Consider the following 16,544-nt stretch of genomic DNA (forward strand, 5'->3'; position numbering starts at 1 on the left):
GAACACAAGTGTCCTTAAAATAAACATTCTCTGAACATTAAATTTCCTTTCCAACTGGTATCCTGACACCAGGAAGTCTGCTACTTTATAGACAAGTTGTTTAAATTTCTAAACCCTGAGTTTCTCTTTCCTAAAATTGAGGTTGAAAAAAGAACAGAAAATAACAGCTAAGGTTTTTTGAACTCTTACTGTTACAGTTATCGTTACTGTACTTACTGTGGTGAAAAACATTATTAATGAAGTCTTTGACTAGCATCTAATTTTCACAGTACCGTACTCAATATTTTGTAAAAGCAAAATATTTTGTAAAAGTCCAAGCCTATAGATCTTGGCACACAGTAAGCGTTCATTTAATATTTAATTAAGATATCAGGCAGCTTTAGATTTTCAAAGTGCATTAACTGATTATTCAATTGACCATCATAACAAAACATGAGTACAGAAAGTCTTCTGTCATCTTGCAAATGAGAATTCATGTATTCAGAAAGGTTCGGTGAACTGCCCAAGGTCATCCCAAAGTGGGAAATCAAATATGGTCTCCGGAATAATTCCAAGATTAATGCTCTTTCCACTGATATCAAAACCAAATTCTTTGATGTGGTACCTGGATCAAAAGTCGTTTTCTATATTCAAATTCAATCACTTCAGCATTTCTGCTTTTCTTCAGGAATGGTTAAGACATTTCAGAAATTGTGTACAATTTCTGAAAGTCCAATAATGACCACTTTAGTGTACTGTATATGAAGAGCTTGAAAGCTTATTTTTCTTCTTCATGTTTACAGATGATATTCTTTCTTTCTATTGATGGCACAAGTATTATATTCTCCTCAGTCTCTTTAAACCTTCTCAGTTCAGTTCAGTCTCTCAGTCGTATCCGACTCTTTGTGACCCCATGGACTGCAGCATGCCAGGCCTCCCTGTCCATCACAAACTCCCGGAGTTTACTCAAACTCATGTGCATCGAGTTGATGATGCCATCCAACCATCTCATCCTCTGTCATCCCCTCCTCCTCCTGCCTTCAATCTTTCCCAGCATCAGGGCTTTTTCAAATGAGTCAGCTCTTTGCATCAGGTGGCCAAAGTGTTGGAGTTTCAGCTTCAACATCAGTACTTCCAATGAATATTCAATGATTTCCTTTAGGATGGACTGGTTTGATCTCCTTGTAGTTCAAGGGACTCTTAAGAGTCTTCTCCAGCACCACAGTTCAAAAGCATCAATTCTTTGGCGCTCAGCTTTCTTTATAGTCCAACTCTTACATCCATACATGACTACTGAAAAACCAGTAACCATATACAATAAAGAAAACTTCTAACCATATACAATAATTTGCCATCTTCTGACAAAGTGAAGGTAAAACAAAAGCATATAATAGGCTTTGAGGCTAGGTTCCTGACAAATCCAAATCACTATTCCCTAAAGTCACAAAGCAGCACAGCCTCCTAAAAAAAGGCATTTTTCAAGTAAGTGAAACCAATTCAGTACAACCATTAATTCCAATGATTACTCAAAAGAACTTGATGCTTTTTAGAGAGTTTAAGACTCAGAAAAGACACAGAGATGAGGGGGAGGTTTGAAAATTTAAAGAAAAATCCAGATACCACATAACATCAAAATTAGAGATAGGTTTGAGATAATGAATAACTCTGCTCAAAGAATGCTGTTTGTACCAAGAAAAATGTAGTATGATTAAAAGGGAGAAAAGGTTTCTTTATTTAAGTTTTCTGAGGGTTCCCCATAACTAGATAATTATCAGAAGTCTGAAGTTCAGAAAATAAATTATTTCAATTTTGTTAAGCCAGAGAATATCTTAATTACTAGTGATAATGTATGATAATGCATTTCACAGCTTATTGTTTGTGGTTATCTGCTATATCTGTCAGTGAGAGAGATTAAAATCTTTCCTTTTTATTAAATAAAAAAAGCATTTTGCTGGCACCTAGATCAGATCTCCTATCTTGAATGGAACAAAAACTTCATAATAGACCAGGGGCATTAAACAATATTAACAAAACCAAAACTAGGTCACCAATGGCACTTCACATGGCTCCCTTCAATTCCAGAATACTAAGCAGAAGGCAAGTATACAACCATATTGTGTTAAACAAAATGATGGGACGCACTGCTTATTTCTTTTTATTTTTTTCTTCCAACAGAGATATCCATCCCTATTCACCTTAGTCATGTAAATATCCTGCTTCTGGGATCACGTATCTCACAGGTATTATTTGGTAAGGACTGGTAAGTGTAGATTGCTTTGAGGGAAAAAATCTTTATATTCTCTATAATTTTCTAAATTATATACAGTTAATAAAGACATCCTTCAATCAATTTGCTTAATACATTAATCTCTTGCCAGACAGGTGCACTTTATGAGTTCCTGTTTACACATACCCTATTCTTTCTATAAGTGTACATTTTATCTTAGTATGAAATCAGGGTTTGGTATATATCTGAGAAAAGTCACATGCTGACAAGTGTTTCCATCTTACCTTTTCATATTGTGTACGACAGAGTCTGGTTCATAGTATATTCCCAATAAATGTTTAATGAGCAAATTCATTCATTCATTATAGCATCACATGGACCTCCAGCTTTATGAAGTATGCTTTTCTATACTATATAGTTGTATTGAAATATATTGCACTTTGTCAAAATGTATAATACATTTTATGTAAAATATTCTCTCAAATCAAAAATTTTTTCCTCCTGTTTTTAATTATTTTCATAATTTTGTGCAATTCAGTAAATGAAAGTAACTAGAAATTGCAAAATAATTTGGAATTATTTCATTATCAATAACAGTTTACTGCTATTGACTGCATATAAATATAAATTTATGTAATTAGTATTGCCAGCCTGATTCATCACCATATGTTTTTAATAAAAACATAAAGTTTCAATATTAATTGTAAGAAAATTAATTATTGTTTATATTTGTTATTTCCTCTGTACAAAACTAAGAATTATTAATAATTATGCTCATCTATGAAACCAATACTTTGGCAACCTCATGCAAAGAGTTGACTCATTGGCAAAGACCCTGATGCTGGGAGGGATTGAGGGCAGGAGGAGAAGGGGACGACAGAGGATGAAATGGCTGGATAGCATCACCAACTTGATGGACATGAGTTTGGGTAGACTCCAGGCGTTGGTGATGGACAGGGAGGCCTGGGGTGCTGTGATTCATAGGGTTGCAAAGAGTCGGACAAGACTGAGCAACTGAACTGAACTGAACTGAAAAGAGATAAGGAGCAACAGTTAGAACTGGACATGGAACAACAGACTGGTTACAAATAGGAAAAGGAGTCCATCAAGGCTGTATATTGTCACCCTGCTTATTTAAAATATGCAGAGTACATCATGAGAAACGCTGGGCTGGAGGAAGCACAAGCTGGAATCGAGATTGCCGGGAGAAATATCAATAACCTCAGATATGCCGATGACACCACCCTTATGGCAGAAAGTGAAGAACTAAAGAGCCTCTTAACGAAAGTGAAAGAGGAAAGTGAAAAAGTTGGCTTTAAGCTCAACGTTCAGAAAACTAAGATCATGGTATCAGGTCCCATCACTTCATGGCAAATAGATGGGAAAACAGTGGAAACAGTGGCTGACTTTATTTTTCTGGGCTCCAAAATCACTGTAGATAGTGACTGCAGCCATGAAATTAAAAGATGCTTACTTTTATGACCAACCTAGACAGCATATTCAAAAGCAGAGACATTACTCTGCCAACAAAGGTCCATCTAGTCAAGGCCATGGTTTTTCCAGTAGTCATGTATGGATGTGAGAGTTGGACTATAAAGAAGGCTGAGTGCCAAGGAATTGATGCTTTTGAACTGTGGTGTTGGAGAAGACTCTTGAGAGTCCCTTGGACTGCAAGGAGATCCAACCAGTCCATCCTAAAGGAAATCAGTCCAGAGTATTCATTGGAAGGACTGATGCTGAAGCTGAAACTCCAATACTTTGGCCACCTAATGTGAAGAGTGACTCATTTGAAAAGACCCTGATGCTGGGAAAGATTGAAGGCAGGAGGAGAGGGTGACGACAGAGGGTGAGATGGTTGGATAGCATCACCGACTCAATGGACATGGGTTTGGGTAAAGTCCAGGACTTAATGATGGACAGGGAGGCCTGGTGTGCTATAGTTCATGGGGTTGCAAAGAGTCGGACACGACTGAGCTGAACTGATAAGGGAGGAGAGTACTAACATGGGAACTGAAAACAATCAAATTAAATATGATCATAAATAAATAGCCAGATAGCTTAACTTTTTCAGTGTCTTAATTAGTTTTTCTCTTTTCTCAATTTACTATAATAAAACCTATTATGAGCTTCATTTTTAATTTAAATTTTTTTCAAATTCCATAAAATTGAAATTAAACTAACATAATATTTCAATATGTCTTACTTTTATATTTCTCCAGCTTCTTTAAAGGGTATAAAGCCATCATACAGCAATGCAAGAATACAGCTTTCCTTATTATTAATGGCCCTCTACTCTCTTCAAGGAGAATCAAAGATTGAATTCTGAACCAAAATCTGGTGAAAAGCTGATATAAAACTTCTAAAGAAAGTTACACAACCAACAAAAAAGGAAACATGATGAAAGAATTGCCAAAGATACAAATTTTTAGTTTTTAGAGTCCTTGAGAAAAGGAACATAGACACAACCTTTTTGCTCTGCTTATTTGCTATCTACTTCTCATTGTAGCTATGGGTAAGATTGACTTTCAAACAATATTAGTAATAATGTACTAATAATAGCATAAACATTTGTATTTCCACTTCACAGATTATAAAAAACAAGTAAATTTGTGATAACACATTAAATAATTGATAAATAAGTTATTACTATCATTGTTATATCTGAGCTTTAATGATGTGTAAGACAGCATCTCTTTTGTTTATAAACTAGAATAGCTATTAAATATAATCTACTTATTATTAAATATTTATTAATTTATTCATTATTATATTATTATAATTTATATTGACTAACATTTATAGTATATTTACATCATATTATAGTATATATTCATATTCTACATTTATATTAATTATGACATAATTAATATTAACTTATATTAATATAACTTATTTATTGTTATTATTTATTATTAGATATAGTCTGTTTTACTTCCTGAAGTCCATATCCTTTCAGCTTTTATATCCTGAAGTTATATCCTTTCAGCTTTAAACTCAAGCTTATGGCATGCCTCAATGTGCTACAGCTTAGCTTTCATTAACAAAGCTGCAGTTACTGACGAGTGAAGGTGATGGAGCAAGTCCAATTTGAAATTTATAAAGAAGTTATGGAACCATTGTGCTATTTTTTACTACAAAAGATACTCATGTTCTTTATAAAAGTGACAATTCAGAAGTGCTTACAATACAGCATCAACTTTCCGCCTTTAGTCTCATGTTTATCTATCCTGATTCCCTCCTGGCCCCCCAACCTGCACCCACACACACTGGAGACAATGGTGTAAGCAGTCTAGCAAGGACTCCTCAGACCTTGTTCATTATACTACACCACAATGCATCTCAGCTACTGAAGGAGAGGTTGTGGGATCCATTTACAATTGTTCCAAAGCACAAAAGAACCCTATGTCATAATACATGATTACAGACCCAACTTCCAAAAGGAAACTCAGGAAGAATCTAAAACTCACTATATTTACTGTTCACTTTCCTGGCTAATTTTCCATCTCATCCAATAATCAATTTTAACCAACCAAAGCCAAACTGAAACATTATCGATGCATTTTTCTTCATGCCCAAGATAAGGCAAGGCAAGTCCCTGGCAGGCAAATTTAGAATGCACTTATTGAGTACTTGCTTTGTGTCAAACATTAACTGCTTTATGTTTACTTTTCAAAACAGTCTTATGGGGCAGGAATTATTATCTCAGTTTAATAATGAAGAAACTAAATAACTTACTTGTCCAAAATCCCTCCAACTAGCAAGAATATTAATCAGGACTTTCATTCAAACCTGCCTGTGTTCATACTACTACTTAGAGTGATCTAAAAGGTCAAGAAATGTAAATTCTTGAGATGTCTTTGCAACACACTGGATTTAAGGTTATGACTCCACTACAGCTTGATATTTCATGGAACAACTGTTATTTCTAAAAGCGCTCTCTCATGTTTTAGCTAACTTTTTTTTTTTTTAGTAATGGTATATGGCCTGATCTTCACATTCTAAAGAGACCTTAAATTTGGACCTTACTATATTATTAAATGAAATCAAACATCTAATCATTGGAAACTCAGAGAAAACTGAAAGAAGACTGTCACTGTATATGTTTAAAAGCTGTGTCTTATTACACATCTTATCTCAGGGTACATTGTGATTCTATATAACCAAGGGATCACCTTATAAACAGTATAAATGCTTCACATTGTATTTTATGTGTTTATGTGTGTGTGTATGAGGGAGTTACACATGTCAATGTGTTTTGTGTAGGCTTTTAATACCAAAATTATATAATACCTTTTGACATTTATTTCTTATTATATTGGACCAAAATATTAAAAAAATAAAATGTTCACTGGATTTCCCTGATGGCTCAGGTGGTAAAAAGAATCCACCTGCAATGTGGGATACCTGGGTTCGATCCCTGGGTTGGGAAGATCCCCTGGAGACCCACTCCAGTATGCCATGGAGCATTCCATGGACTGTACAGTCCATGGGGTCACAAAGAGTCCGGCATGACTGAGCAACTGTCACTTTCAAGTGTACTTTGATCTCTAATAAAAACTATACTGGAAACTTGCCTCTAAAATCCTCAACTAGTGTCCTTGACATTGTCCAATATTGATGCTTATGTCATTTATCACTAACCATATATGACTTATTTTTATTTTGCTCAAAGTTTCTACCATTTCCCACCCTGGATACTTTGGAATTCTTGCTTGTTTCTAATAAGGCTTAAACCCACCTATCCAGGAGAGACAAATCAAATGACATTGTCACAGAAGAATAAACATCTGTATGTGAATTGCATGTCTCTAAAAGAGAAAAGCAGAATTAGTTGCTTATAAGCTTTTTTTTTTTAGTAGTAAGACATAGAAAGGAAAACACTGTAAATAGTAACCATATACACATATGGCTATATGCAACTAAAGATAAAAATTTACAAAGCAGTATTTACTCTATCATGTAATATATTGATATTTATATTCTACTCTATACTAACTGCTGGTCTCAAGCAACTAACTTGGTTTTACAATGAATTCATGCCCATGATGTATTTTTTGGGGGGAAAAAAATAAACACTGACTAGATATTTTTCTCTTTTTAAAAACCCTTTCTGAATATGTAAAAAATGATGCATAAAAAGCATCACTGGGGCATGATCTATGGTTTAAAAATCCCCTAAGATGAACACATCTATTACATCTCTTGCCAAAATACATCCTCAATTCAACATTTGGTTAAATTGAGAAGTCTCTCTGGAGTATCTGCAAATGTGCCAAGATAAGGTTTTATAACTCCTAGTTCTGATGAATTCCAAAGAAGTTTTTCATACATAAGGCTACAACATTTAACAATATGTCTTCCTGTGCTGAAAGAATTTGTACCAAACGGCTTCCTCCCGTAATTGGCATCTGAAGGACGGGCTGTGGCGTCTGCAATGGAGATGAGAATAGAAACCACCAGGTACAGCCTGTACTTATCATCAGATGCACACAAAGGTCCTCTATGAGGGCAACTTGTTGTCACATGCCTCCTTCTTAATTCATTTTCTTTTTACTATAATTAAATCCTTCCATGGGAACAAGGAAAGGTGCTACTTTCAAAGCCAGATACAAAGACACAGGAAATATGCTTACAAGATTTTCTCAAAAGGGGATGAACAGTATCTTGTTTCCTATGAATGTAAGAGACTCATAGATGTGTATTCTACTTTTCCTTGAAGCCACATCTATCCCAATATACAGGGAGGGAGACTGGGCTTAATTAAAAAGAGTTGTGTGTTAAGTCATTCAGTTGTGTCTGACTCTGCAACACCATGGACAGTAGCTCACCAGACTCCTCTGTCCATGGAATCCTCCAGGCAAGAATACTGGAGTGGGTAGCCTTTCCCTTCTCTAGGGAATCTTCCCAACCCAGGGATCAAACCCAGACTGCCTGCACTGCAGGCAGATTCTTTATCATCTGAGATACGAAAGAGTTGGCCTTGGGTCCAAATCCTTGCCCTGTCACTAAGTAGTTGGAGTATTATGGGAAAAATCACTTTCTCTTTCCATACCTATTCTCTAATCTAAAAAACAAAACAAAACAAAAATGGTAATTTTATCAGGCTATGTGATGGGATAAATGAATCAACTAGAAAATTAATGATACAATATAGTATAAATGACCAGGCTTTAACTCATAGAATAACAGAATCTTAATTAAACAACATTTGGTTGTCAAGAAAGGGAGTTGTCAAAAAGGACAAATAATCCAACTTCCTCATCACCCAACTGAGGTTTATGGTCATTTTTCCAGAGCCCATCCATGAGGTTATTTATTCCAGTCTTGTACACAGGACTTAACAAGAACTTACCCACTACCTCTTAGAGACATAATTCTTTCATTGAATGTGAAAACAAAATTTTAGACAGGAATCTTGAGTTGTGAGACTCAATTCTGTTAATGATCATGTAAAATAAGGCCAAATTATTTGTCCTTACTCTTTGTTTCCTCAAATGTAAGATAAGGGGTTATTAAATGCTTGTCTAAGATGCTTAGACATTGTATAACATTGTATAAAGTTAAACATTATATAAAGTTAACAGTAGTGTTTCTGTCTGAATTAATATCATGACTATCTGAGATTGATCTCAACTCTCAACACTATACAACTTCTGAAAGAAGCAAAATGAAACCCCCTTAAAAAGTACTCAGTAGGGCCCATGCTGTTTCTCATCTTTCCAAACTAAACTGTCTTCATAGAGGCACAGTTAGTGTCACCAAGTCCAAGCTTACCCTGCTTGCCATGTGATAGCCCAATAAATCTGAGGGACAAGACGTTGCAGCAAGGAGCATGACTTTATTCGGAAAGCTGGATGACCAAGAAGACGGCAGACTAACTTCTCAAAATAACCACTTGTTGGGGCCTCGATGCCAGGTTCATTATGGATCAGAAATGGTGGGGGTGAGGAAACAAAGTAGAAAGATCTTTTCTTGTGTGTATCTCCTAGAATGGCAAGCCTCAGGCAGGCAGATGTGCTAGTTTCACTTCCTCACCACCATTTCACAGGTGCTATGAAATAGAGTATCCCCTGCTACATCAACGAACAGGGAAGCCACAGCTGTCCGTGCTCCTGGCCCCACAAAGTGAAGGTCTGAGCCACGTCAGCGAGTGGCAGATGAGGGCCTCCTTTCTCACACAAGGAACTTAAGAAAGTCACAGTCCTTCACAGGTGGGCAGTGAGCTAAACAAACACTTCAGTTTAAGGGTCAGGGAGGGGCAGGACGCCCTGAGGCAGGGCATCCTGTATGCTGCAAGAACAAAAGCAGCAAAACACAAGCATTAAAGTCACAGAAACAGATGGAATGTGGAGTCAAAATTAACCCTTCCCAGTTCCAGCGGTAGAAAAGATGTGATGGGAAATGATTGTTTCCACTTCCCAGAAGTTGCTAAGCACAGACTATGAATCACATTGAAGGTCTTTCAACCAAAGCTTGATTGTTGTCGAGTTTTTAACTAATTGTTGGAAGAACCATATCATCACCTGAAAGTTAGCCTGCAGACAATGCTTTAAGGATGTCACATTACCATTACAACTTACTGGCACACTGTCTCTCCTAGAGAATCATTCAGATGTTTCCTTTTGTTTTGTTTGGCTAAAACAAATTAGCATTCCTTTATCATTAGGTGGAAGTAACTAATTCAAGAACCAGCATAAACAAAAAGCGGAGTTGGGTGTGAACAGGATTTTACAATTAATCAAGGGAGGCATTTTGTCACCTCATTTTTATACAGAGGCAAAACTGTGAAAAATCACAAGTGCTTGCTATCTGTCCACATGCTATATGCTCATTAATAGTGTGCTGGATACTATTTTAATGCAAATACATTCATTCACCAAGTAGTCTCTGAGCATCTATTATACGCTAGGCACTCTGACGGGCTGCTAATGTACAGCAGAGTTTCAACTAAAGTCAGCAAAACCGGGAAGTGTGAAAATGCTGTAAGTCAACCATAGAGTACAATATACATGCTTTGTGCATAAAAGCCAATTTATAATTACTTTTCTCAATGAAACTGAACTATATCAAAGGGAAGTATATAATAATAGAATATATGCATGTGTCTGATTATTTAAAGCATTTGTACTTTAAGGAAACTATCAAATCTCTAGCTTTGAACCAGATATATGGGTGAGGCATTTAAATATTCTTTCTTACCCATGGCATTTATTCCACTGAAAGCTCAAGAATATTAATGCATATTAATATATGTATTTTGTTTTGATTTTAAAGTTTAAACATTATAACAGTATCCTATTCAGTAGTAAGGTTCAAGTTTAAAGTCACTGGAATGAAAATACTTATCCTGGAAAACATCTTGAAGGCATCTATTATTGTACAATAAGTTAACTTATATACAGAGTACATCATGCGAAATACCAGGCTGGATGACTCACAAACTGAAATTAAGATTGCTGGGAGAAATATCAATAACCTCAGATAAGCAGATGACACCACCCTAATAGCAGAAAGTGAAGAGGCGCTAAAGAGCCTCTTGACGAAGGCGAAAGAGGAAAGTGAAACACCTGGCTTAAAACTCAACACTCAAAAAACCAAGATCATGACATCTGGTCCCATCACTTCATGGCAAATAGATGGGGGAAAAGTGGAAACAGTGACAGACTTTATTTTCTTGGGCTCCAAAAATCACTGTGGACGGTGACTGCAACTACAAAAACTAAAAAAAGCTTGCTCCTTGAAAGAAAAGTTATGACAAACCTGGACAGCATATTGAAAAGCAGAAATATCACTTTGTCGACAAAGGTTTGTATAGTCAAAGCTATGGTTTTTCCAGCAGTCATTTACAGATGTGGGAGTTGGACTATAAAGAAAGCTAAGAGCCGAAAAATCGATGCTTTCAAACAGTGGTGTTGGAGAAGACTCTTGAAATTCCCTTCGACTGCAAGGAGATCCAACCAGTCAATTCTAAAGGAAATCAACCCTGAATATTCATTGGAAGGACTGATGCTAAAGCTTCTATACTTTGGCCACCTGACACAAAGAGCCGACTCATTTGAAAAGACTCTGATGCTAGGAAAGACTGAGGGCAAGAGGAGAAGAGGACAACAGAGGAAAAGATGATTAGATAGCATCACCAGCTCAATGGACATGAATTTGAGCAAGGTTCAGAAGATAGTGAAGGACAGGGAAGCCTGGCGTGCTACAGTTCATAGGGTCTCAAAGAGCTGGACGTGATTCAGCGACTGAACAACAAATAAAGAATTTGTGGTTAGGTAGGTAATGTTTCGGAGAAGGCAATGACAACCCATTCCAGTACTCTTGCCTGGAAAATCCCATGGACGGAGGAGCCTGGTGGGCTGCCGTCTATGGGGTCTCACAGAGTCGGACACGACTGAAGTGACTTAGCAGCAGCAGCAGCAGCAGGTAATGTTTATAATTTCGGTTAGGATCTACTAGGTGATTGAAATTGACTGTGGGTCAGGAGAGCAATTGTGTTAGTACTGACTGAGTGCTCTCACAAAGCTGAGGTCAAGTGATCTAAGGTGGCTTCATCTGGACAACTGAGCAGCTCTCATCCTTTACATGCTGAAGACAGGGTTCTAAGACAGACAGACTAGGAAGAAAGGACTCATTTCCACCAAGTTCTTTTGACCAAAGCAAATGAGAGTGGAAGGGAACTATCAAGTCGCAAAGCAAAGAAGTCATTAGTGGAAGTCATCAGAGCCAAAGCAATTGACCTGCCACACTTCTACACAGGCAAGCCCCCTCACTCTGTCAATAGACACATGACCAAGGTTTCCAAATGTATGGTAGCAAAGGGCCCTTTAAACTTTCTTAGAGCAGAGACAGTGGCTATTAGACTGACTTCTTTACAAGGAATACAATTTTCTTCCTCTTAGTCACTGCACATTCCTTTCCTCCACACAGCTGAAGCGCTAGAGTGGTCTGTCTTTAAAAATATTTTTTTTTCATGCATTTAATCTCTTTGCCTTCAAGGCCTAGTCAGTATTTCTGCATCATATAACAAGCCATAGTAAATACACAGTCCCGTAATGTACAAATGGAGAAGGAAATGTCAACCCACTCCAGTAGGCTTGCCTGGAGAATCCCACAGACAGGGGAGCCTGATGGGTTATGGTCCATGGGGTTGCAGAGGCGGACACGACTGAAGCAACTTAGCACAACCTACAAAAACCATAAATCAATGAAATGCAAGTGTAGGAGATTAACCTTGAAGCTGAAATCCAAGTCTCCTTGTGCTCTCCTCCGAAATTCAGCAATACCACATGCATTCTCCAAGGAAGATCTTGAGACAGCCACCAAGAGGACTGAGTGACAAAGTACTGCCACATTTAAGTATAAAGTGAACAGGCAACATGGGGGGACAAAAGATGTTTTCGAAAATAAGACATCTGTTTACAGACCTCAATGTCTTGTGTATAAAAGCATTTGGAAATTTCCATACTCTACAAGAAGGAGGAGTATCTACTGAGTGAAAGAAGATAATTATTCGGACATGGGAATAAGTTTGAGACACTGGGGTAGGGTGACCTACTGCTAGAGAGAACTGCCCTAAACCAGCCAAAAAAAAAAGGCTCAAGTAAGACCTGGCATTGTCATTTCATGAAAATCCCCCAGAGGCTTCCTGAAGGGCCAGGCAACAGAAAGCCAGGCATCCCTTTGAGGACCTCCAGGGTACCCAACAGAGTTGTATTTTGTTATACTCAAGCACTTTTCTGACCCTGGAGGTAAGTTTTACTTTATAAAACTTCCTACCACACTGCCCCTATGCTAATACATTTTTTTATACAGAACACCATGTAACTTCACTAGCCACTTACTTGCTGAGGAGCCAAGCAATATAAATACCTCTTGATTAACCACATAAAACAACAAACCAAAGAACATTTCTTCCGATCTTTAATGTTTGTATCCCAGCGGTATATTCCAAATATTTTGTCCAAATTTGTCAACAAAATTTACATCGGCCTATTTTTGAAAAAATAATTAAATTTGCCTAAATTTGGCAATCAAACTTTTATTCCCTTTTTTGCCCACAAAGAGAATATTTTCTGTTAATTATTAAGTTGCAATAGGTAACCTATGCTTTAACACACAACTTCAAATGTTTGCATATAGATATTACATAAGAAAAGAAAGTCTTCCCTTCCACTCTATTCCTTAACTCCTTAGAATCCCTCATCAGAAGAACTGTTATCAGTTCTGCTCTTCTCTTGAGAACAATTCTATGAAAGTTCAATCAAATGGCTTTTATAAATTCAATTTTATACAAATAACACACCATTTACATACAAGTATGCTGTGGTTTTTTCATTTAAAACAATTGTGGAGATCATTATGATCTCATTATCTATAAAGTGCTTCATTTAATAGCCATGTAATAATATATTATGTAGACATATTATAATTTATTATATCATTCACTACCGGTGTACACTTAGGTTAAAAAAAAAAAGTTAAATTAGTAAGAATCAATGATGACTAGTTTCTGTTTGAACACAATCTTGGATTAGTACCTCTTACAGACCGACCAACTCTTCTGAAGCTAGACGGAAGATACTGTCTCATCTAATATTTTCTCATGTCCTTTATTGAAAACCCACACCTTCTTAATTTTCACCAATTGTCAGTATTCATACAGTTAAAATTTCACTATCAAATTCATTTTCTTCTCTAAGATTTCCACCCTGGCCTCTATCACCATGGAGCAGGATATGATTTTTTTCTACTTCAATTCACTTTAGAAACATTTGTAACTCTGGTCATCTTGAATTATGGTTATGCAAGTATTAGCACATGTTCCACCTCCTTTGCTAGATTGCATGCCCACTGAGGGCGGTAATGCATGAAACATACTGCCATCCTTCACAGAGTATTAGTATGTTATTTGCATATTGGGACTTAATAAATATGTGCTGCATAAATATATCCTCTGGGTGTATTTCTATTGGATTCTACTAAATTCTAACAGGGTACTGAGTTAGAAATTTGTAGCTATGAACCCCCCTTCTCCCTTTGAAGTTGCTATCATGTATTTACTGGATGAATTATTTAAATTCTTGAAACATTCATATTTAAAAATAGAAACAAAAAATCTGGATTATCTGTATCACTGCTTGTTGTGATAATCAAATGAATTAGTGTTTTTGTAAGAAAAATCTCAGCATTATGGAAAAAAGTTTCAAAGATCTCCTAGTCCAATCACCTATCCATTGTGCAAAACTTCTATACATCAACATCTCTGTAAGTAATCCATAAAGTTATGTATGCAAATTTCCAGAGGCATAGAAGTCTTAATCCAGTGTAGAAACTTATCATTTTATGTTTGTGTGACTTGAATATTATTGAGTGGCCACACAGTGCAATCCATATTATGCCTCTTGAAAAGGAATGGAAAGTTTGCTAAATCTAACTGGTGATTGGCTCCCAACCTATGAAGTAGTCTTATTCTGGCCATTTCATTAATTTCCTAATAACTTAATCTCACATTTTACAAGATGAGATTGTTTGGAACATACCGACAGTGATCTAACAAAGCATTGTGCATCTTGTTTGGTATACCACAGCGTTTAGCATGGGCAGCATGCTTTCTTAGAAAGAGTGTTGCATAATGAGCAAACCCCACAATTTGGGTGTCTTAACCTCTGTAGGTCCAGTCAAACCTATCGTTCAAACAGTCTTGGCTGAGAATTAATAAATTATACAAAAGAACTTTAAAAGCGCTATCAACAATAAATAAGGCTAATATTATCTGGTATAAGACCTCAGTCATATTTTCCTCCCTCACAATGCTTTCAGCATAAAGCAGCAATAAATTCCAAAGCCAACTAACATTAAATTATTAAAACCTACACTTCCAGAGAACATCTCATACAAGGATAGAACTAACTCATACACATCTCCATTTCAGATTTAACCAGACACACTACTGAAAGATAGTTGTTAGAGTAAACTGGTCATTTCCTCTTACAACATACCTGGGCCAGATTTGGCTGCCTTGAGGCCTGATGGGTACTTAAGGGTACCTCCCTTTAACACAGAGCCTCTCAGAGGGCACTCAGAGCAACTGTTGAAAATGTCAGGAGTTCAGTGAAGATCTAGAACTTAAAAGTCCCTAGCATCATTATAGAAGACGTACAAATAATGTAATAGTAAGCCAAAACAAACAAACAAAAAGTATACATTTTGCCAACTGATGGTCGGGTATCCAGTCGCCTTAGCTTAAATCTGTATTGCTCTAGACATCTGCTGTCCTGTCCCTTCTTACACCAGTATAACTGAGACACTCAAAGAATCTCAATTGATTAGGACCGTTTTAGCCCTCTGAACCTTTCAATGTTGACTGGGAAGCTAGAGGGCACGAGACACACTCGGCGTGACAGACTCACCTTCTGTGTGCACCGCCGACACGTAGGTCCAGTTGTACCTCTTCACGATGTCCACCATGGCGCGTGCCTGCTGGGCGTCGGAAGGCACGACCCTCATGAAGTACTTGAACAGAGTTTTGTCGCTCAGATCCATGCTTGTGGCCGAGTAGGCGATTTGAGGTATGTTGAAAAGCTGGAGCAGGTTCTGGACCTGAATGGCCACCGAACTGGAGCCAGGCCCGATGACCCCCACGATGGGCTTCTTGGAGCGGAAGGACGACGAAGAGCCGTCCACGCAGCGCACCAGGCCTTCCTCTTCCTCCGAAGAAATGAGCGAGTCCCTTATGAACTCGATGCTCTGCTCCAGGGCCACTGCCGAGTGCCAGCAGGAGTCCCGGATCTCGCAGCCCAGTGTGATGTTGGGCAGGAGCGTGGGGTCCGAGTTGATCCTCTCCAGGGTGTGCAGCATGGCCTCCACCCGCTGGATGCCGTACTGCTCCCGCACCGCCCCGCACTTGCGCTCGTGAACCTTGTCCACCGTGGGCTGGTGGTGGACCGAAAACAGAGCCCCAATGATGATGTCGCCCGGCATGTGCGCCACCACCCTCCGCTCGCTGGACTGTGCGCTCCCACGGACATTTTCTTTCAAAAGCAGGACTGACAGGATCAACAGAAGGACCATTTTAGGGAAGGAGTTCAAGCTAATAAAGACAGCATGGTGGGGAAAATTTAGGAGGGTTCTCACAGATGGAATGCAACGATATCCGATGGTGAGTGGCAACCCAAAAAGTCAGCCAGTACTCTAGAGGCACTCGCTAAAGGACCGTCATGTCTCCAGGGACCGTGTGGTTAGACGCATCCATGTGATCATTATCTTCAACACCTGGAAAAGTAAACAGAAAGGGGGTTTAACAACAGAAGCATAGCCAGTTTGGGAACTTCTGTTT

General features: G+C 37.8%; 1 protein-coding gene across 2 annotated transcripts in view; it reads right to left on the reverse strand.

Moving 5' to 3' along the window:
• The window catches only part of GRM5 (glutamate metabotropic receptor 5), a 622,492-nt gene extending 606,213 nt beyond the window's left edge, over positions 1-16,279 (reverse strand). For both annotated transcript variants that reach the window (XM_068978087.1, XM_068978086.1), the window contains exon 1: positions 15,619-16,279. In XM_068978087.1, coding sequence (XP_068834188.1) covers positions 15,619-16,279 — 661 coding nt within the window. The remainder of the gene's footprint in view (positions 1-15,618) is intronic.
• Positions 16,280-16,544: the final 265 nt, after the last annotated feature.

Source organism: Capricornis sumatraensis, chromosome 8 (assembly GCF_032405125.1).
Source record: "Capricornis sumatraensis isolate serow.1 chromosome 8, serow.2, whole genome shotgun sequence".
NCBI lineage: Eukaryota > Metazoa > Chordata > Mammalia > Artiodactyla > Bovidae > Capricornis > Capricornis sumatraensis.